Genomic DNA, 24,148 nt, shown 5'->3' with positions numbered 1-24,148 from the left:
TCTTCCAGCTGATACGATTCTATGATTCTATAAAAAGACAACAAGATATTTCTATACCCTGTTAATATTACAATTCTGAAAAGTTCTGAAAAATTCACTATCGTGAGATGAGAATAGCTTTAAATTTACTAGGAAGTTTATGGAGACTTTAAGCTACACCTTTGTCTCTCTTTACTTGCTTGTTCCCATAGTGCAGCTTCCTTTCTTTCCAAGTCTTGTGTACCAGCGAGGGGCAAGTAAGAAGGCTGCCGTGTACCTTTCACATTGTGTGTTCCAAATTGTATGTGTTGAGTAAGGGGTACTTTGTCTCTGGTATATGTACTTTTAGATGTCGATATATCTGTAACTGAAAGCATGTATCGGTGAAATTATAAAATTAAAAAGCAAATCCAAGAGTACGCTATGCATATTTTTAGGCATTGCATAGGTGGAAAACAACATGGCTGAACATACGTATTAAATGAAAAATCAAGAACCAATGCATATATTTGCTACACACTGAGTAGGAAAAGTAACTGGGAAAAGAGGGTTAAAAACCAAACCAAAGTGAACTTCAATGAATTCTTGAAGATAAAAAGCAAAAAACCAATCTTCTGCTTTGCCAATAAATAAAGGTTTATAACTAGCATGCCCTTCTAGTGATGACATATGGCCCAGTATCATGGCCTGTCGTTCGGTTAAATGAAACAAAAACACATGCCGATGTTGAGAATTATGGAGAGTGCAATGACTAGAATTATTTGGACCGAGCAAACAACTAGGTAACAGGCATACCTGGGAAAATCAGAAGAAACAAATGTCAACGTGCAGAACATATTGCCATAAAAAGTGCTGTAATACGATGATCTCAGTGTGGCCACCTAAAATAGAAAATGAATCAAGAGTATATGAAGAACCACTACAATGAAATAAAGAAATGGGGTTTGTGAATTGAGCCTGGAAAAGAGTGAGAGTAGGCATGACTGAGCAAGAGACTCATCTAAAGGCAGTCGGACTGAAATTTGTTGTTATGGCATAAACTGTGGAGAGTCTATTTTCCTCCTCTATAGTTAAATACCTGCAGTTATGTTTTGCATCCATGTGTACGAAAAATATTTCCGTAAGATACAAATGCGTCATCTGTGCTAAATATTTTACGTATGCAGACGTGGCAAACTGTAGAGCTATGTTTACATAGCTCCAAACTCTTCTAGCTGCCTACCTGCAGATATTATGGATACAGCAGGACCAATATGTCTGATCACTGTTAACAGTGGTGTCACTTCACTTTGAAGTTGGTGTGAATTTACACCAATTTGACAGATATCAGTTCAAGCTCTATATCAATTGATAATGCAGATATTTTGCAACTAAATATTTTTGTCCTAATGCTAATTAATTATTAATAGTCTTACTCAAAGTCTTCTGCTTTCAGAAACTTTATATTTCAGATATATCCTTAAGATAAATATAATGAATACTACTCAGAAAAATAGGCTTTCAATATAGGGTAAACTTTTAAGCACAGCCATTTAACACAGTGCTTTGCTGTCCTGCAGTAAACAAATATTTACAAAGCTGACTGATACTGCATATGTTGTTTAAGATAAGGAAATTGAGGTAAGAAGTTGACACACTTTTGAAAGACTGTTTAGCACATTAGTGGCCAAGCTGGGATCAGATCTTTCCTGACTCATCTGCATGTACCTGAGTATCTGGAATATAATATATCATTGTCAGCCTGAAACCATCTTCAGTTTTTATGATTTTGCGGAGCTGTTTATTAATTCTTTGATTAGAATTGACATCTGATTAAATATTTTATTCTGCCTTTGTAGTCTCTTCATGTACAAAGCGTGACTTTCTGCCCTGCTAAGTGAGGATTTACTGGGCTAGATGTTGATTCAGTAGGTTGCAAGTGGAGTGGTTGCCCCCTGAGGGTCATATTAAAGCTTGAGGGGAGCTTTTTGAGCAACATTGCATCTTAAATACGATATATCAAGCTGATAGATACATGGCTCTTCTGTTGAGAAATTCACACTAGAATTATTGCTGGTTGCCAGTTATTACTTGTGTAGTAAGGAGTCTCTCGGGAATATGGACTGGATAAAAAGGGTTAAGCTGATGGAAATGTTACACTGAAGACCTTAGTGATGAGGAGTGTTTGAAATAGTCAAAGGATGTTTTGTGTGCAATTTAGCATTACCTTTTTTGGGGGGAGAGTGCTCTGTAGTTTTAATGATCAAAGCGTGATTAGTTTTATAGAGCACCTTTCTCATTATGACTCAGCAGAGACTTGACAATTAATTTGTTGTACCCTCCTGCCCCCCTGCCCCATTCCTTTGCATAGCTGAGGACATCTTCCTTGAGCTACAGGAAGTCTATCAGATTAAATAAATTTGCTGTATCTTCTAAATGTTGGTTTGAAAGTAGTGGGCTTGGCTCGTTCTGCAGGTCAGTTGACTTTCAAAGAAGAGATTTGTCCAAATTTTCTACTCTTCCCTATTATATGCTTTTGTTGGTAGAAGAGATTTGAACATTTAGCTGAGATTACCTACGCCATTAAAATAACATCAGCACTGTGAATTGTTATTGACATTTAGACAGCTACATCTTTGTTTTTTGATGAACATTCCTGTATCGCTATAATAGCCACCACTATACATACATAAAGCTTAATCGGAGCTTTTACTTTGTAGATCTCAGAGAGCTTTACAAAGGAGGATAAGTATTATTATCTCCATTTAACAGATTGAGAAATGAAAGACAAAGGTGAAGTGATGTGTCCTGACAGAACGGGAAATAAATTTAACGCTTTTGCCTCCTGAGTGAGTTGCTCACACTTTCTCCTCAACAACAATGTGAACTTTGGCTTTCTGGCCAAATTACAGCTTGGCTAATTAGATTCATTCTTAGATGTAGCTTTTTTTGCTGTGTAGAATTTCTGTGCGCGCTTAAAGAACCAGTGCATTTTAGGCTACAGACAATTCAGTTTTAAATAAGATACCACCCTGCTTTGAAGAGATATTGAGTCTTTCTGATAGTCCCAGCTTGTGAAAACACTTTTAAACCCTCTTATATTTTCTTTTTACATTAACTGTGCCATCTTTCCCATGCTGGCTGATTTTACCTGCTATACACTTCAGGAGTCGCATTATGAAGGGATGCCAAAATAATTCATGATTATCTGTGAGTGCTGTACTTTCATCCATAAGATTTAACCTCACCTTGGCACAACTTAACTCTAACATTAGTTATGTTGCTGCTAAATGGAAAAATGTTAAGTAAGCTAAATATATGTCCTACGTGAGGTAAATATATGTACTCTGAGAGTGAATTTCAGTTCACATACAGAGGCGTTTGTTGTGCAGATGTTTGGGTTTGATGGCTCAGCTGGAATAATGTTGGGGTCTGTTCAAGTTAAATCAACCATCTTTTTCTCTCTGAGCTGAGGTGCTCCCAGACTCTTGATTGGCCTTGAAGGTGTTGGCAAGGGATTTGCAGACCATGAATTACCTTAGGCTCAGACATCTCCTGGATTTTGAAACAGGAAGATTTCAAGTTTGCTTGATATTCACTGGAGTTTTATTGCGTTGGTCTAGATAACAGCAGAAGAAGGTAGCATCTAAAGGTAGTCAGACTGACTCAAGCCCCAGAATTTTATGTTGTCTTTTTCACAGTAACAGAGAGGATGGAAAGGGAGTGAGGGAATCTGGAGATCCTATTCCACTTCATCTTGTCCCGAGAAGAACAGGAGGATTGCAGAGTTAGAGGCCAATTTTCAGAAGCAAAGTAGCTGGTAATAACTCAGCTACCCCGGCAGCCAGCTTTCAGTAAAAAATTCGTATGAGAACTGGCAGACCTTGAACTCAAGGGAGAGGGAACAAGTCTCTAGATTGGAGTAAGACATGTCTTGTGCCTGTCTGTGTAATATAATTTGGAGATGGAGCTGAAGAATTTGAAGTTCCTCAGTCATAAGTATGTATAATCAGAGTAAAAGTGTCAGACGTTAGTTCACATATCTCTATATGTATATGTCACTATAAATAAAAACTATTGTATGTGACTGATGCCCTTTTATTTTTCAGGGCCAATGCCATTCCTTCATCTATTTCAGGGAGAGAATGATTCAGACAGTGTATCACAAAGTCTGTTTCTTTCCTCTTAGTAACCACCTCATATAAAGGTGGTAAATGAAAATCATAAAACTTACTGTAAAATACTGTTTGCTCATCTTATAACGTACAACTTACGCCTTGAGGCTTACAACTACACCTTAAGTTACAGGTCTGTAAGACTATTTTTCCCAGTAGAAAGAAGGAAGAAAATAACTGCAGCAAAAAATGTCAGTTGGAAAGATCAGAGAAAGAAGTAAATGGTAACTACTGAACCATGAAAAGCAAAACTATTATACAAGAGTTTAAATGACAAAGGCAGTAACTTTCCAGTGGTTTAACTCTCTGGAAAAGAGCTACAGAGCTGACTCCAGACATGCATAAAAGTTACAGGTGTGTTTATATACAGAAAGTTTCTTCAACAGATTGTTTTCTTAAAGAGAAAGCTAAGCCATTAACTCACTGGTACAAATTGGCATCATTCGTTTTACTGCATGCAGTGAAATTTGCAGCAGTTAAAGGTCATTGGTGGTATCATTACTGACACATTTTGATCTGCAGTTCCTGGACTTCATAAAAATTAATTTCCTTAACAAAACAGTGGGCTAGAGACCGTGACTTCAGTGAATCTATTTTTATTTCTACCTAAAGACCTCTCTTCCATTAAAATTTCTGCTGGTTTGTTTTGCTGGTTTTTTTTAAATTATTGATGCATAAGGGTGAGAAGATATCAGAATGATAAAAAGTCTGATCAGTTTTGCTCTTCTTGGGTAACCTTTCTATGAGCAGTTCTTTAACTTCTCGGCGTGGCAGAGCTGGGCACCAGGAGAAGTATTTGAACAGGTGGTAGAGAATATGTTGCTCCTGAATTACTTTTCGTGTCTGGAGGTTTGCTTTCAGCAAAACAATGTTCATGTAACTGTATTAGAAAGAAGATGATGAAGAAATAGCATTGTTCAGTAGTGAAAATGTTAAACTAAATGGACCATGTTAACATTGCTGTTGATCCTGAGGAACAGTTTTTCCAGTATATGGAGCATTTTGTTTCTACCCAGCATATGTTCTCCATGGTTTTCTCTGCTCTAATTCATCCATGTTTTTCGACAGCTCCAGATGGCGTGATGCCTCCAAGGCTTTCATCTGCCACTCCGACCAGTCTTCAGGTTGTCTGGTCTACACCAGTTCGCAACAACGCCCCCGGCGCACCCAGCTACCGACTCCAGATGCGGCGGAGGCGTTCTGCTGGTGACATTTTAGAGTACGCAGACCATAGCAAGGCCACCATCAACTGCTGAGCAAGAAAAGTCCTGTTATCTTCAATACGGCTCACCTTTAGGGTGGCTAGCATTGTTACAAGACATGTAATGTTTTATTCTCTGTTGAGGTGCTGCAATGTTTCATAATGTAACTCGTGCTGCTTTCCTTTGCAGTTTGCTTTCCAGCCCTACTGCTTCCTTACAACACAGGGTTGGAGATCTTCAGCCCTACACGGAGTATGAGATGAGAGTGGTCGCCTCCAATGGTTACGGCAATGCTTATAGCAACTGGACTTCAATGACTACAGCAGAGGACAGTAAGGAGTCCGATCTTATCTATCTCCTTTTAGCAGAAAATAAAAATCACAGTTCAGCTGCCATTTGCAGATGATTTCTTTTTGGTTACCTAACTTTCTCAGCAATAATGTATTTCCTTCCTGAATACTAACTTGCAATAGTAACTCCTAAGGGATCAAATATCTGTTGTCTTAGGTTTTCACAAAACATGAACACTTGAATTTATGTTCTGTGAAGTAGTATCTTATTTCTTTATATAATATCCCATATGTGTTCATATATGGTTAGTTTAAGGTACATTGATAAGTACAGCTTTGTAAGTGGTATTTCTTTGTATTCAGGGACTTGATTCTGATTTCAGTCATGTCATAGAAAATAAGCTGAAGTTAATAGTATATGACAGTTGTCTTCTCTCTGTGTTCAGAATATCTAAGCTGTACCACAGCTGAACAGAATTTTTCATTGCCAGTGATCTTTGTTAATTTAAAATGATGATCTTCTGGTTCTGAAATTGAGTTTGTCGTTGCCAGTCCCATCACTTTCTTCATTAATAGTCCTATGTTCTGCATACTCACTCCAAATAGTTTGTTCAACAGTTCCTTGATTTAACACACAGGTATCAGCATACAGGTACAGCCGTTTAGTTGGCAGAGTAGGATTCTGCACCTGATACAATATGTAAACAAAACCATATGGCAGAGCTTGAGCTTGTTGTACAAAATACATATGAAAAATAGATAATTTCCAACCTTTTTCAAGAAACAGAGCTATTAGTTTTCTCTTACAATGCACTAGGATATGTAATAGCATACTTCTTTGAAAAAATCTGCTGTTTTCAAATATATTATTTGTTTGTTTCTTTTTTTAATCAGTACTGGATGACCTCGTTGTACCAAATTTTAGAGAAATTAAGTATTTTTCTAAAGATATTTTTACTGCTATATTTTGTTTAATAAGGCTTAATAAGACTTAATAATGCTTGTTTAGTAAATCATTCTGAGCAGGAAAAGGTGGTGTGTGTTTCATTGTTGGTTTCATTACTATGTTGCTTTCTCTGCCTTCACACCAAAGAGTCCTGTAGTCTGATTCTATTTTACACCAAATTATTTCAACAAATATTCAGTGCTGTGACGAGGCTTCATTTTAGTCTGGTCTCTAAATGGCTAAATGTCTATCTTAAGAAAATACTCAGAAGAAAACATGTATTCCTTTATCTAACAAATCCATCTAAACTCCATAGGATATAAATGCTTCTATGAACACATTACCTTTAATTAATTCCCGAATAAAAGTAAGTTCTGAACCTGATCTTTACATATGAGAGATGTGTTACCTACCTGTGAAAGTCTTCTTTGTGATTTTATTCCTTTGTTGTAGTTGTTTGTTACCAAAAGCAGATACAGATTGTCTAAAGATTGTCTACATTCATTTTCTAAATGCAATCAGTTGCCTATAACTGTTTTGTTCAAATTGCAATGACTATTTGGCTCTGGTCAGATAGGTCATATAGCATTGTTTCTTTTTAGATAGGAGGAACACAGAAGCATGTTTAAAAGGCATCACCTGTTAGTATGTGTAAATATAATTTTTTGTGCAAAGTAGTAAATGTAGAATTTTAGAATTCTCTTTTAGGGAGTTAAGGATAAGGCAGAGGGCCTACATAGGATATGCATTCCTAGATAGTCTTCTTGAATATATATATATATAAGTTACCTGCTGCGTAGAACTATGATGCTCTTTGTGCACTAGAATGATTTACAGAATCAAGTGAAATGAACCATCTGCAAAACCTGGCTACAAAGATGCCTTAAGTTAATATGTAAGATAGATGTTGCAAAAGGAAACTTAAAGACAAGAAAAGAAAAATGTAAGCCTCTGCCACTGTTTATGCAATTAAGATATTTTGAGATTAACAAAGAACTCATCTCTTCATCTATGATCTGCATCTTGTTCCTTAGCTTAAAACAAACTTCTATAGTTCAGTTATAAACTCCATGTCTCCAAGGGGAGAATTATTTTCCTTAAAATGTCCTCTTCCATTTGCATTGATACTGCTCTAAAATATGTCCTAATGTGCTCCCAGTATCCAACAACTCTTGTAATTTACCAAAATTTAACCCTCAACTTTCAGTGGTGACAAAGGCCTTTGGTTTGGGTGTCATTCTGGATGGCTGCCGTCTGTGAAAGGATATTCAACTCAACTGCTTTAGACTGAATGATTGTCGTTAGATATAAGCAGTATTTCTGTCAAGGTTTCAATGTTTCTTTTAAAACTGCCTATACTGACAGCTTGTTGCAGAAGTACACTTAGTTCCTGGCCCTGCTAACCAATAGATTTTGACTTCTTTAAAGTAGAATTTGGCAGGAGAAATTTCCCATGTCTCTTACTCTGTCAAAATGTATGTGTATATGCATGTTATTGAATTTTATGCAGTGAATATATGTTGGCTTTGTTTCATGAAAGCATAAAATACCCGTAGGAATAAAATATATGCATATGTGTGTGTTTATGTGCTCATACACCTGACAGCAATAGATGTAAATCAACACATCCACTTTTAAAGTCAATAGTTCTACTAATACAAGCTGATGATTTCACAATGTATCTGCATATTTTATTTTATTTATGATAGATGTTTAGTAAACTAGAAGATTGCTAGGAATGATTAAGGAAAATTAGCAAATGCTGCCATAAAAATCTGTTGTCTCTAATAATAAAATGTCTTACTATACAGGTTAGTAGGCTTGAGGTATTGTTTTATTCAAGAAAAAAATGCTGTAAATAATTTTCAAATGCCTCTATTTACATGCGTGTGGCACTAGTAACTGATTCCATGCATTTTTAAAGTCTAACCTGCCCATGCCCGATAACAATAATGTACATATCTTATGAATATTTTAAAACCTGCTAAACGTGTTAATAAAAGATGTTTGTTCCAGTGATCTTGGTCAGTATAGCATCCAATTACTTACTGCCAGAGAAATAGAAATGGTTGATGAACTTTCTGGATTACATCTTGCTTTCAGTAACTTGAATGTAAATTTAAGATAAGTCTCTTGCAATCAATGTAATCACCACTGAACTGAGAGGTCAGTGTGTAGCATTGAACTGAGAGCAGGATTTAATTTCTTGCATTCAGGAATAAAATGAAATTTTCTAGGTATAAAGAAGGAGGTATCAACTAAGTTTCCCCTTTTGATACAGCAAGTCTTTGAGCTATCTGAGGAAGAAGCTGTAAAGGAGTTGGTTGTAGTTACCTGAAGCTGGTCCAATGGTAGGTGCTGCTTTCATACGGCAAAGCTTTATGATTTGCAAAATTATATTGGCTGGTAGCAATCTACACAATGTGATCTTTGATGAGAGAGGCAGTTCCCAAATGAGAAAACTTAAGAAAATTAATCTTAGTCTGGAGAAGTTTTGAGCTAGCAAAATGGCTACTTAATAGAAAAGCTGCTTAGAATCATAGACTAGTTTCAGCTGGAAGAGACCTTCAAGATGATCAAGTCCAGCCTTTGTCCTAGCCCTATCGATGCTCCTAAACCATGTCCCTCAGCACAACATCCACCCATCTCTTAAACACCTCCAGTTATGGTGACTCAACCACCTTCCTCCCTGTTTCTTTCCTTACTTTTGAATGTCCCAGAAACTACAGTCCAATGAGTTGCTTACAGCAGGACATCTCAGTCACCAGGCTACTTTTCAGTCCCATGGGTCAATGTAGGATTCCAGTATGGAGAGTTCTCACTGAAGCCTTTCTATTAGGGCCTGGCTTGCAATTTTTTTAGTTTTTAGTTTTTAATTCTTACAGAAATGACTGCAAGTCCGTCACTTTTATATACAAAGAAGTCATAGGCCAGCCTAATGTTTATTCAGAAGTAATGTCAAAAGTACACAGTAGTCACTTGAGATGATCATATATGGAAGTTGCTAAAGGATAAAAAAAAGAAAGCAATTAAGAGAGCTCCTGCAATGTATCAGGTGGGCTATTTCTTGACAAGACAGGGAGGCATTGTTCCCATCTTACAGAGAGCTATGGTGTGCTCAAACCATTCTGTGATTCTGTCGTTCCTGGATGAGGAGGCCTATTCCCTTAAAGCTTCCTTACATAAACAATATAGAGAGGCAGTGCAGAACAGGAGGGTAGATGATGCAGTTCTCAGTTCTGGAAGCACGTGCTTTCTCTGCTGATTGTATTCATTGTCTAAGAAGACAAATCTCCTACTTTAGCTATCTATGGTAGGTCTATATAATTTAGGTCTATATAATTTAGGCCTATAGACTAAACTGTAGTTAGCTGATGTGAACTGAAGCAAGAGAAGACAAAACCTGGTGAGGCGATAAAGGAAAAGGAAATCACGGGAAATACGTAACTGGGTGAATAGCAAAAGGACAGAAGAACAGATTAAGCTGAAGTAGTATCATGGCAGATATGATACGATGATTGTAGGATAAATAGTACAAATTGCCGATGCATGCGTACAGATTAGGAGTTGGAAGTTTCTTAATTGATAGGCTGAGATTCTGGAAGTAATGCGCATTTGGAGCAGTAGAGAGCAAAAAGTCTGGATGCTCTGAAGACTGCTTTTAATACATATTTGAAGTGGTTTATATGGACTTCATGTCATTGCATGAACGTCTTAATGACTTTTGAGTTCTGTGATCTGATGCGATAAAAGATTCTTGTGGTCCCCTGTGCCCAAAGCTACACAATTTGGATTTTCTGCTGGATACAGTCAGTAGTATACGAAAGACACTGCATTTTGTTAATATGTATAATTGCATTGTCCATGTTCCTGAAAAGAGTAAATGATCCAAGAATAAAAGTCTAAGAATTTCTATTCTGCTTAGTGAGTTTCCCAGCAAATCAGATATTTCTCATTAGCGTTAAAGGGCAGTAGTCCAGGTACATGTCTCAGTATATTAATAAAAGCATAGATTCCCCCCAAAATACATCCATGAGAGTGTAGCTCCTTGCTCCCCCAGTCTGGACAATAAGTAAATACATGTGTGTTTCTAGTCAGGAAATTAAAAAAATATTAATGACAATTTTGTGCCTTCATTTTAAGTCAAGTCTGAACTTTTGAAGCAGATGAGCAAAATAGCCTGCCATAAAAGATAATTTCATTTGCCAAAATGAAACTACCTTCTAGTATTAATACTGTAATGAAATTGTTTGAAATATGAACTAAATATCTTAAGGAAAAGGATGCCCACTGCTCCCATGTTAAGTAGTTACTTCTATAAACAATTACATCCATGTAAAAAGCCTTATGATTTAATTTTCATCATTGTCAGGCTGATGCTGTATAGCTGTCACACTTTGCAGTCTTCCCTCCAGTGACAACCACATTGACAACATGTTATACTCCACATTGATTTTACAGTTAAGGAGCTGATTGTGATATATAGGGATTTTAAGAATTCAGCTGAGAGGCTGACTTTTGCCTTTTATCATTCCATTAAAATTTTATAACCATCTTTTTCATGTCATTTCACCCATGAATTCTTACTTTAGAAAGTGATAGCTACTGCTGCGAGCATAACTTTTCTCGTGTTCAGAGCTTTTTATTGTATTAGCAAACTATCCCAATTATAGTTAATACTCGTGTTTTACATAATTGTGGTGACCCTTTCAACCAAGCAGTATCATGCTAGTTGATTTGTATATAGAATTAGACGATTCTGCTTGCCATTTAAAAAGAAGCTACACCAAATGAGTGTTGGGGACCAGGATTTAATGCTTTCCCATCCAGTGGGGCCAATTAAGCATCTCTCAAACGTCTTGTTTGAACTCAGAGAGTCTTAAAAGTCTCTCTTTTAAAAGGGCAGTAGGGAATGTGTGGGTAGGTATGCCAGCTACCAAAAGATGCTTTTTCGGGGGGAGGAGGAGGGACTAGGGGGACCCAAAGTTTAAGTTTGACAGCTCCTCCCATACATTACACATTGTCCTTAAGGAATACGTCTAAACCTGGGAGGGGGGTTGAGGCACAGGTTCAACTAATTACCATGAATGTTTCACCTGTAATGCCAGCAGCCTATTCAGTAGGAATAAAAAGGCTTATCCTTTCCCTCACAACAAACTGCTTCATTGTTGTGTGGGGTTTTGGTTTTTTTTTGGTTGGTTGGTTGGTTTTTTCCCTCCTGCAGAAGCTCACAGTGTGATAGCTTATTTATGAAGTATAATTAGATAAAATCCAAGTTTGTAGCTCAGTGGCAAATATTATATCTTTCAACTCTCTTCCTCAATTAAACCAGAATTTGTAACAATTTATATTCAAGGTCTTCAATTCCAAAGCAAATTTTCCTCTTTCCTCTTCACCCTAGCAAAATTTTCAGTTTACAGATGAAACATATAATTCAGGTTTACACCTTCACCTCTCTGTTTTTCAGTGAACTCTGAATAATGGACCACATTTTGTTCCAGCTTATGACCTAATTGATTTTGCCCAAGAGTACATGCAAATATAATTGAATTGCTCTTTACAACAGATCATCTTTTATACTTGTAAATTCAGGGATCTAAATTAATCCTAGAGTGCACAAGCATTAAACATGGAACTCCATCCTTATTATCACTTTGAGTACAACAGGATATGTGATATGGATGAGTTTTATGAAGTTGCTTTGTGATACATCATATAATGAAAAAAGAAACACTGTTACTTTTTCAAATTTAGAAGAGAAAAAAGGAAAAAGTTTGCTATCTCAGTTTTACATCACTGTTTCTGCAGACATCAGTGGAATAATCCTGATGATTTACCTCTCTCTGTATGTAAGAGGAGAATCGGGACTTCTGACTGGTTCAGCTGTCATTCTGAACTACAGAAAGAGCCACTCATTGTGCTGGATTTATTTATTTTCTAGGGTTCCTATTTTTCCCCTCTCTCTTTCTTTCTCTTCTCACTTAAAAATTATTAGGAATTATTTAACTTCTAATGAAGTAAATTATTGTTACTATAGAGATAATGTTCCTTGTGTTTTGGACAGCACACTGCTTCACTAGGAATTAAATTGTAATGCTATTGCCTAGCATATAATTCAGCATATGCTGTGTCATGTGCCCTGGAGTCTTAGCACACCCACAATTACTGATGAATTTTGAATTTTCAACCTTTAACATATGAAACTTAGCCCCCCCAAAATCCCCAGACCTAAAGCTATTTGAAACAATTACTAAATCCAAGCATATCTTTTTTTTTTAAGATTTCAATAAAATGTAACATTCACGGAAAAATCTCATAAATGTCAAAATTGCTATGGGCAGAATAGGAGGGAATACAGTATTTTCTTGATCTGCTGTAGCAATTTATAGATTTCAAGATGTGGTTTATAAGAATGCTAAATGTTCTGGAATTACAGCTGTTACTGATCAGTGATTGAGCCAGATTTGTGTTATTGCACCATGTTCTTGCTTGTACCTAGAGAGCAGTAAAGCCTCAATATAATAAAAAGCACCTGCATTTTAAATGAAATTTCAATTGAAAAACTTAACAGCCCTTCAAATTGCAGAATTTAACGCAGCCCAGTAAAGCTTAAATAACACTTTGCCTCCACAGGCTGAGGGTTTTGCATTCAAGGTGACTTGATTGTGTCGCATGGTGAAATTATTTACAATTAAGGAATTTCTCTGGAGGGCTGCAGAGTATTTGCTGTTCCACAACACCTATGCAGGCATATGGTCGGTCTTTTTCAGTATTCATGGAAGCTCCTGAACCTTTATGATAATTGAATCAGTTAGAGTGCTGAGTGGAGCAAGCATAAAACCTGTTAACCTAAAGGTCAGATCTGTGCATTGTTTATTTATCAGTAGGTGAAAGAGCTAAATCGGCAGCTTCTGTCACAGTCGAAGTAAAAAATCACCTATAATATTAACAGGGAGTAGATAAATTGCAAAAAATGGATTAGAATTATAAACAGAATGAAGTAAAATATTGAATATATAATGAGAGATGCAGCCGGGGCTTACTGAGCTGTAAAATATGTAGCTTTGTTATGCCTGTGCCATTGGTTGCAATTAGTAGCGAGCACTCTAGAAAAATATCAACAAAAGCTAGAACTGCAGATCTGTATTGATACTTAGCAGTATGTTTTCTCCACTTGGCTAACAACATTGCTGGGGCACTACTGAGACGCAGGAGGAAAAAAGATGTGGAGGAGGAGGAGGGAGGAACGCTGGGAGGAGGGAAGGTATGCTTACAGAGCAGCTTGCCTTTGAGAAGAGTCATATTCCTCCCCTGAACAGCTGGGCCTACAGTATCTGAAGAAAAAGGCTGTTTGGTAGATTTGAACTTCTTTTGTCATTTTGAGCCTCTTTTGATGAGTACTGCTTGCTAATGCTGACTTTTACAAATCTCAGACTATCAGTAATTTCCCTTTTTCTTTTCTTTTTTTTTTTTCTTCTTTTTTTCTGTTACAGAACCTGGACCTTTAGATCCACCACTTCTGCTGAATGTTACAGCAAGGGCAGCAAGCATCACCTGGCAGCATCCTTTAAAGCCAAATGGCATTATCACTCATTATAATATTTACCAAAATGGCCAACTGCATGCTACAGTGCTAGGAACTAGATCTAACTGCACTGTGGAGGACTTGGATCCTTACACTGTCTATGTGTTTCAGGTAGAAGGATGCACTTCTAAAGGATGCTCCCTTTCACCTGTGACCCCAGAAATACAGACTCTTCCAGATGCACCTGAGGATATTCCTGCTCCAGAACTGTATTCTGATACTCCAACTTCTGTGGTTGTGTCCTGGCAACCACCTGCTCAGCCAAATGGTCTGGTGGAAAACGTTACCATAGAAAGGAGGGTGAAAGGAACAGAACAAATATCAACTGTTGTGACTCTCCCTCTCAGTCAGCCCATGAGCTACATTGACCAGAGTACTGCGCTGAGCCCTTGGCAGAGATTTGAATACAGAATACTGATGAGCACTCTTCACGGAGGCACAAACAGCAGTGCATGGTCAGAAGTTACCACTAGACCATCAAGACCTGCTGGTGTTCAGCCACCTGATGTAGAAGCGTTGGGGCCGCATTCAGTTAAGGTAGGAACAATTCTGATTGCCTCATGGCTTTAACATGTTTTTCTTGTAGCAACTGTGTATTTAAGAGAGACATCCACTGACTGAGCCAACAGATTTCATTGCTGCAGGGGCAGTTGCATAATTAGTGTCTGTCCTTTGGCTCAAAAGCATCAGATTCCTTTCCATTTTTTTCCTTTACACCAGCCTCTGACTTTATACTCCAGCTCATTTTCTTCCTTACACACCTGATGTATTTTCAATATTAAACTTGAATGTTTACTCTTAACTCCCTAATCAAATCAGAAAATGACCTGCAACCTTCTCCAAAATTTCAAGACTTCATTAAAATGCTAAGAAGTAAAAAGATTTTTTATGTAATTAAATCTTGTATATAATTATCAGATTTTTTTTAAAAAGTAGCTAATGAAGAAAAAAATAACATTATAGCTCTCCTGATTTACAAAAGAAGAGTCTTACAGGACTACCTAGGAAGTTTTCAATTATTCACTTCATTCTGTTGGGAATGAACTCTAGAGGACAGGATAACTACCATTGTTTTGGCTTGCATACAAACTTCATTCAAGGGAAATTAGTGTAACCAAACAAGAGGGATTTTTGTAGCTTAGAAGCCTCTTTTGTGTAAATACACACATGCTTCCATGGATTCAGTCTTGTACTAATGCCAAAAGTATTGGTACAGTAGCTTGCTCACCAGAGCACAAAACAAAGGACATTTGCATAAGACTGAAGTTCATCTGTTAGATTTATTATTTTTGGTGTACATTGTATTTTCAGAAGGTAAACAGAGTGGTGTTACCAATGCAGTCTAAATAGTCTGAGGTTATGAATTTAAGCAGTAAACCAATGCTGATTTTTTTCTGCTTTGTTCACAGATAATTTTAAGATTTGAAAAAATCCTATTTACTGTTAGACAAAAAAAAAAAATCTGAGCTTTTAAAATTATGCTTTAATGTCTAAGGAATTCCATTTTACCTCCACTTTAACGGCAAATGAGTTCAGTATGAGTACAATGGTTACAGTAAGAATTAATAATGATCGACCACTAGTAATTGTGATGAATTGCCAGACCGCTTATTGAAGATTTGGGCTATCTGCTTCCAGGACGCTGTGTTTCTGTAGATATATCTTAATATCTACCGCGATTTATAGTAAAGCATTTTTCATGGATTTACAAGAATGAGCAATGCTGAGTAAACAGTAGCCCTAGTTCAATGGCATCTGTACACACATGTCCACACCTTCCTGCATGAGCTTCTACACATTGGCTCCAACTCTGAGTACAAAGAAGTCACTGCAATCTTTAATGCTCATGTTAATGCAACGAGGGCATAATAATTTTATATCTTACCTTTTCTTTTTTCTTTTTTTTTTTTGCAAGTGCGATCAACATCCAATCCTAGTTTTAAAAGCCTGTGAGTTATCAAAGGTCTTGTCATTCTTTACTGGATGTCTTTTCTCAAGATGAGAGGTGTGTGCTCAGTTGTAATTTTATTGTCTTTGCTCAGATCCAAGATTAAGTAATCTAGCAATGCTGAAAGTCAGTTTGATCATTTATTTCCTCTCAAACCTGAAATCAGTAATGAGGTTTTCGCTCTCTGATAATTTTATTTCAATATAGCAGTGCTTTTTAAATTTGTTTTGGTTTCTTGATGAAGAGTTCAAATGCATTTTTTTCCCCTTCTTTCTCTATCATTAAGATTCAATGCTCTTTAAAGCCCTTTAAAGCCCATTGTATGACCCTCTGTATAAGAAGTGCTGATATTTTGTGTCAGTGCTGCTCTTGTAGTTTCAGGTTTGTTTTTTCCACGTGGAGACACATATTAGCTTGTTCTTTTAAGACTAATTTCTGTCAAAGGTGATGAATCTTGGGTGTTTTTATTTTCATAACTCAGTTTTCACTGTTCTTTTTTCTTGATTTTAAATATTTAGGTTAAAATGTTCAAATAAACAAAGTTGGTAGCATTTAATGGAGAAAAGTGATGTAGGTATATGCCTTTCCAAATATACTCTCTCCCAGGTAGCTATCCTTCAGCAAACATTCTCTCTCTCAGTGTACAGAGTATTGGTATCCTTTGCTGATATGGACATAAATTCTTCTAGTTTCTCTAGTATTTTATTTTACTTAGTGTTGTTTAATTTGACAGTCATCATAATAAACTGAAATAAAGTTGTAGGTGCAAAGCTCATTGCACTTCATCACGGAAGAGATTATGGACACGGCTTGCTGCACCTGGTGGTTTTCTTGCCTTCTGCTTGTTTGCAGATGGGAGCACCAGAGGACACAACTGGGATTTCATCTTACTTGTTGGTCTTCTTACAGGTCTGTCAAATGGGTTAGCTTGCTATGGGTGGTAATGCTTCCTTCTCTTGAGTTTCATGGCAAGTTCACATTAGAGTAGGAGGACTCCCAGTGTGCTGTGTTGTGCCGCTGAGGCTGTCTTTTGGTCTGTGTGAACGTTCTGTACTAGCAGAATATAAGGTAGCACCTGTTTTAGAAACATTCGTGGGTTTGACCCTGCACTAGGCTGTAGATCTGAATAACTGCTCTGCTTGTGTCCCTTTACCCCAGAAGCACGCTAGTTGTACAGGCAGAATGGCTGGGAAGCATTGTGCGGGGATTGTCACTTGGTGCTTGAAAAGTTTTCTTGTGTGGAAATGGGATAGATCAGCTTTGGGATGGCTTTACGCTGGTGCCTTTCAGCCCTGTTGGAGAGTCCCCAAAAGGCATACTTTTCCTCCCAAGCAGATCGAGCCCACCGCACTTGCAGTGCATATGTCACCTGTGTGATCAAATCACACAGATCAAATCTGTGGAATCCACTTGTGATGTACAATGCTCTTGTCTTATTCAGTGTCTATGGTGGTAACTCTTAAGCAGAGAATGGAAAATAAGCCATATCTTTGGGAGGGAGATTTTAGTTACCCCTTGCCCTAGGGGGAGCTGTCCTCCGAGGTCAGAGCAGCAAGTATGGAGAGGGCATGGGGAAGGATTAGTGAGAGGCCCCTTTGCCAAGCCACAGTTGCAAATCAATAGCAGCTTTCAGCTGTCAGTGCAATCAATCCCTAAACCATGAGCGCAAATATTTGCTTCTACTCAAAACAGAGAGAATTTAAAAAAAAAAAAAGAGAGAAACATATTTCCATTCCTTTATTTAGTCATAGAATCAATATAAATGATTTGAGGATGTGGAGAATTCAAAGTGCTCCAAGATAGTATTCGTTTGAGTATACAGCTTATTTTCATAGACCAAAGCTTTCACTCTGCAAGGAGGAAAATATCAGCACAGCAGGTCACTCTTGGCATAAAAACTTCTGATGTGTATGTGCTCCTTTAACATTTAATTTTAATCAGGATGGACCAATATCTCTCCATAACATTTAACTTGCTTTCTTTTGTGCAACAGAAAGTGTAAAGCTGTCGATAATTTTTAAAGCACCCATTTCTATGACACCTGCATGATATTTTTTAATATTTGCTGAATTGATAATGTTCACGGTAGCGGAGTATACTGCGCAATAAACTGCTTTTGTGGCTGATTAAATGCCAAAGTGAAGTGGAGGTATTCACCAACTGCAAAAGCCGTTTATTTAGTATATGCCAATGCCGTGAACATTATTCCTGTTACACAAGATTTGCTATATCCTAATGTACAGATGTATAAGAGAAATTGTTTCCTTTTCTTGTGAGAGTTGCAATTGCTGTGCTGCTTCATGCTCACACTTCACACTGATATGACATCCAGGAATGGAGCTAGGTTGATTGGCTTGAGAAAGAGGCTGGTTTACGCAGTGAATAATTATTTTAAAATGTTCTTTGTGTAGGAGAAGCATTATGTGGCTCGGTACGCTGAGCTAAATTAACTGTAGTATGCAAATTGTCCAACTTTGGCCATTTAACTTGCAACAGGGAAACTTCCCTTTCGTTGCAGTAGTTCTCCTGAGAGGCCTTTGGCCCAAGACCACCCCAGTCTGGATTACTGGCTTAACTGGGGACTGACTGACACATACTTGCCTGTACTGGTCTCCCTCACTGACCAGTGCCACCAGCTGGACCACTGATATGTAAGAAGCGGCAGCAATTTCCTGTCATTCTTTGTGTAACTTTCTTCTCAAGACAAAAGTTGACGTGAGCTGTACGCAGTCCTGATGTTTCTCTCAAGGGCAAAGGAATTTTTTCTTTTGGGTGCTTAGATAGGTTATAGGAGGGTGGTTTCATCCTGGTTAGATAAGTACCTCATTGACATATAGTTCTTGTACCTTCATGATAACATCAGTTACAGAAACTTCCTGCAATTTGATTAGATACAAAATGAGAAAAATAAAAAATTATTATGATTTCATTGACTTCTCTCTTAATATGTTATATATGCTGCCTGCTAGAAATGAAGGGCTGTGGTGATTCTGTAGCACCAAACTGACATTCTTCTTTCTAATTTCTTTTTTTTTGCATATTGATTTAATATCATGTCATTGATTTTCTATGGATTATTTCTTTTTTTGTATTTCCTCATGACTTCTCTGACTGAGGAAGGGTTGTAGACTTTCTAATTCCATTGTCATTTGTGTTTGTTGTTACTGTCAGAGATGACAGTCCCTTGATTTACAGTTCACTTGCCGTTCTTTTCTTTGTATAAAAGAAGCTGCAACAGAGGAAGTTGGTATTCCACCCTAGAGATTATTCAGTGTTGTGTTTGCTGTCCACAAAGTCTTCGAGACTTGAAGTCTACACTCGTTCTTTGCAGAAGATTATTCTTTATTGCAACAAAGCAATACATTTCCTAGTAGCTATTTCTTGCACTTGACTAATAAACACAAAGAAACAAGGCTCTGTCTTTATAGTTCTCTTCTGTTCTGCATTAGCCCAGAAGCTGGACAGTTGACTGCTAAATGCCTGTTGTTCTGTAAATAGACTGGGACTAAAATACGTAGGAGAAAGATTTCAGTTGTTTGGAATGGATACCACTGACACGTTTAAAGCAATATATCCTGTAGTTACAGTTTGAGCATCATCCAGCAAAAGGAAGGTGTTCCCTTTATCCATTTTCCACCTTCTATGGAACTGCAGTTATAGGCACATGATCTGGAGTTTTTTGTCTCACGTGTTAATGCTTATTGTCCTGTTAAGTTGCTTCAGAGAATGGTGGATGCAGTGGTAATAATTCCGTAGTCACTGAAGTCTGCGCCTAACAGAGAGGTGATCCTTCAGTGCTTTGCCTCCGCACATCACCATGTGGTAGAGACTGAGGCTGTGAAGACCCTTCCTCCCTTCCTTGTTGCCTTGTATATGAAAGAGAGATGCAGTAAGACCACATAGCAGCTTCACACTGGGAAGAAAAAAAGATTTTGGCCTTTATTCACCACTCTTCCGGTTTTATGCAGGTGTGCCTGGTGCACTGGGGGAATTGTTTAGGAGCGATCAATCCTTGTGTGAAGATTGCCTTGTAATGCCGCTAAGGTCAGTGAGACCTTGGTTTATTTGCCACATAAGTGCTGCTTGAGCGACTTAGGATACTCCAACACCCATAGGAACAACCTTAACTTGCACACTAGAGGTTTTCCAAGTTTTAGGACTGTGATTTCTTGCACTGCTTGCTCATTTGGTACAGATCATACAGTGGGGTGACCTAATCAGGATTTCATTGGCATTATCCCTCTGCCTTTGATATAGCTTAAATACTTTATTGTAGTAGGTGTTTAGGATTACAAATAAATGTTCTCCCTGTTTTTCCACTACTCCAGCTAAGTTCTTCTAGAAGTTTTTGTGGTAGCAATCTGTTCCTGCAGACTTGATCATGCCGTTATTCTGTGGTAGTACTTGCTGAAGTTGGATGTAATTCATGTGCAAAGAGCATGAGAATAATTACCAGTGACCTCTGTTAGGATTTGCTTTTCTAGTGTAATACTGGCTCTTGATTGAATCCCACTATAATTTCTGTTAAGTCAGATAAGAACTCGTGAGGAAATTCATCTCCCAACTACTTTTCAGGGGGGCTGGGGCACGAGTGGTGGACTATAGTCCAGTAGCTGGAATGCAGAATTAGGGTAGCAGGTCTTTGTTTTTCAGTTTTGCTTCTTTCTGATACGTGACTTAGTCTGGGATTTAGTCTTTTCATCTGTAAAACTGGAATAATAATACTTGCAATTTGAGACTTACAGTGTGCTTTGAGACCAACAGTGAAAAGCTCTCAGTAGTGTATTTATTACATTCTGTTTGTAGATGTTACAAGCAGTAGCTAGGAGAAACGAGAATAAAATGAAGCCAAACATGCTGATTTAAAAGCAAACTGTTGAAGCCAGGGCTGAACTAGTAAAACAGCTACCCATGTGCCAACACCTTTTTTCATATAGCTCAGAATTAAATTGCAAGATTCCAAGTGCCATCAAAAAAAAAAAAAGATTTCCAAGGCTACAACTGTTTAATGGCAGAAAAATGGCTAATTTCTGTCTCTTTAAATTTTGTGGTGGAGAAAATAAGGTGCTTTGATCTTTAAATGACAGCTTCCAGAGTCATTACATTGAATCAGTTAATCTCTCCCAGTAGTTACCTTATTCTGTCTTCCTCATGGGCATCCTCTTTCACGGTCTCAGTGCTGAGCTTCAAATCAATGAACAAACTGTTACTGCTTCCCAACACAGCCTGTCTAGCGAGCTTTCCTGCTTTCAAGCATTGCCAAGCTCTTACCTCAGACCTTGGCACGTCAGAGAGAAGAGGTCTACTAGTGCCACGTGTGTGTTAACCAGGCTGGCTCCATCATCTTCATTTACACATACCTTCATTTACACATACCTACATTATGGGTCAGGTAGTCCCTTGCCTCTTGGCAAGAGAGATTTGTCAGAGAGTGGGTGTCCTATCACTCCCAGAAGATATACATAAGCCAAAGCAGGTTGACTGACACAGCAGGGATTGTGAGTATCCTTGGTCATCCCTTTATCCAGTTAAAAAATATACTAACCAAAGTGATAACTGATCTACATATCCTTGTACAAGATATCCATGCCTAGACAAAAATAAGTTGCATTCTATGTCGCTCTGCTGACTTAATATTCTTTTTGTTCACTGTGGTTCTCATTTTTCTTAGAAAGAAATATCAAAAAATGAAAAATATTCTAGTGTAAGCCCACGAAGCATCTCTGTTATGTGTGGTGAGATATTTTATTTGCTTTACAGCAAATGCTGTGAAGTAACATCTGGAAGTTTTTTCAAGTTTTACCAGCTAGTATACACTATAAAAGTCAGGAGCTGAGGTTCAGGAGCAGCGTCTACTCTCCTGCCCATGTTACTACTCTGTTCTTCTATGTGAAGGGGTTACAGTGAATCTTCTGCAAGTTCTGTTAGAGTAATTTTGTGATTTTAGACAGAAAAGCTAGGCATCTAAAATGTAATGTACTTAAAAAACCCCTCTCTTCCAGGAAATACAACAAGATTTGGTGCAAGGTGAACATTTTTAGACAATTTTCTCTCCTGAGAGGGTAGTACTAGGAATTTTCCAAAGCACTTGACATATACATCTTTTATTAGAACCCACTTTGCATTAAGCAACAAATAAGAAGGTTTGGGGTTTTTTAATGAAAATGACAGCTTTACCTTATTACTATTCATAAAAAAGACCTTGAATATATTATCTTTAGTTGCACTTTGCTGAGGCAGAATTTCAGGGTAGGTTCTACTCCTCAAAATATAGTAACATAATCATGGTTGCAGAAATGGTTGTTTTGCTGTATTGTGTCAGACCTTAAAGTCTTTGGTGCTTCTTCCAGCAACTTTAAAGATCCCGAAAAATAAAGCTAAATTATGCACATTCCCCTCTTTCCATGGCATATACAATGCATCCAGTGTGTACAGTATAGTACTGACAGAAAGCACTGGGATGGGAAATTTCACCTGAAGTTTATTGGACTGAACGCTTCCTACCTGTGGTGGTTTAACCCCAGCTAGCAACTGAGCTTGCTCACTCCCTCCCCAGTGAGACAAGGGAGAGAACCAGAAGGTTAAAACTGAGAAAACTGAGTTAAGATGAAACAGTTTAACAGGTAAAGCAAAAGCCATGCATGCAAGCAGAGCAAAACGAAGAATTCAGTCACCACTTCCCATGGGCAGGCAGGTGTCCAGCCATCTCCAGGAGAGCAGGGCTTCATCACGCCTCGTGGTGACCTGGGAAGACAAACACCATCACTCTGAATGTCCCCCCTCCCTTCCTACTTCTTTCTCTAGCTTTATATTGCTGAGCAAGATGTCATATGGTATGAAATATCTCTTTGATCAGTTGGGGTCAGCTGTCTCAGCTGTGTCCCCTCCCAATCTTGCTCATCCCCAGCCTCCTCACTGGCAGAGAGGTGTGAGAAGTGGAAAAAGCCTTTCCTCTGTGTAAGCACTGCTCAGCAATAACTAACATCACTTTATTATCAACACTGTTTCCAGCACGGATTGTACCAGCTACTATGAAGAAAATTAACTCTATCCCAGCCAAAACCAGCACATACTTGCACTTGAAAACATTTTCTGTGCTAATCATCCACTCCTCTCTACTTCCTAAGCTTTTGGATAGATTCTATGAACGACTTCAAAATGAGAATTTTGCTCAATGTCTGTGAGAACAGTGCAAAATCAATTCTACCTACTGTGAAATTTTGCATCGCTTTATCGATAGTATTTTCTTTATTTGTTTGATCATGAATTGGGGCCAGAAGTAATAGAAATCTGAATACAGCATTGAAAATTAGCCAAAGCTAAGCTTTCCTATGTGGGTACCAATAATCTTATTTCTGCTGTCTTTACTCAAGATCACCCTGTTTCTAATTCTCTGTTTTAAAGCATTCCAGATTCTGTTATCAAAATCCTTCAGCTTTATCCGGTACTTTGCTGCCAGGTTTCTTACAAGTCTGATGGCCTAAGAGGTCCTTCTGTACATAAGATATAACATTTACTAATCCCCAAGGATCCTTTAAAAATCATTTTATAAATCAAGGTACTCTGTTTCCATGGCCATGTGTAATTTTGCATGTGTCTTTTTAAAGATACTTTCTTTGGAGGCTGGAGAGAATTAAGGGAAAAGTTCAATTTAAGTATCTTGGTATTACTATTTAACATTTCAACATTATCTTTGTTCATTTTATTCTTCACATACCTTCATCTAGGTCTTCTCCATATATGTGTTTGTCACAATTTTGCATTCAGTCTGTAATTATCCCCTACCTGGGAGGAAAAGAGATGACAATGGTTATAGATGTGTGGGTCAAAGATGAGGAAAACAGTCCCAGAGATGAGCAAAGCAAAGCTGATACACTTCTCACACAGGGACTTCTAGGGGAAGGAGGACTGATAGATGTCCTTACACTGCTTTATGAAACTGAGTTTCTTAATCCAATTACATGCTGTCATTGTGTCAATGTGAAGATCCCTCTGTCATGATACCGTGGCAAAAAGCCTTAGAAGTGAGAACATCCTTGCACTT

At 37.8% G+C, this 24,148-nt stretch overlaps 1 protein-coding gene across 1 annotated transcript in view; it reads left to right on the top strand.

The window, feature by feature from the left end:
* Positions 1-5,074: 5,074 nt before the first annotated feature.
* LOC104271201 (usherin-like) overlaps positions 5,075-24,148 on the top strand; it is a 136,602-nt gene continuing 117,528 nt past the window's right edge. Inside the window, exons 1-3 of the mRNA XM_009865805.1 lie at positions 5,075-5,352; positions 5,525-5,667; positions 14,065-14,693. Of these exons, the coding sequence (XP_009864107.1) occupies positions 5,075-5,352; positions 5,525-5,667; positions 14,065-14,693 (1,050 nt within the window). The remainder of the gene's footprint in view (positions 5,353-5,524; positions 5,668-14,064; positions 14,694-24,148) is intronic.

Source organism: Apaloderma vittatum, unplaced genomic scaffold (genome assembly GCF_000703405.1).
Source record: "Apaloderma vittatum isolate BGI_N311 unplaced genomic scaffold, ASM70340v1 scaffold10613, whole genome shotgun sequence".
NCBI classification, from domain to species: Eukaryota; Metazoa; Chordata; class Aves; order Trogoniformes; family Trogonidae; genus Apaloderma; species Apaloderma vittatum.
Note: the sequence above shows the minus strand (reverse complement) of the source record. Positions and strands in the feature narration are given on the sequence as shown.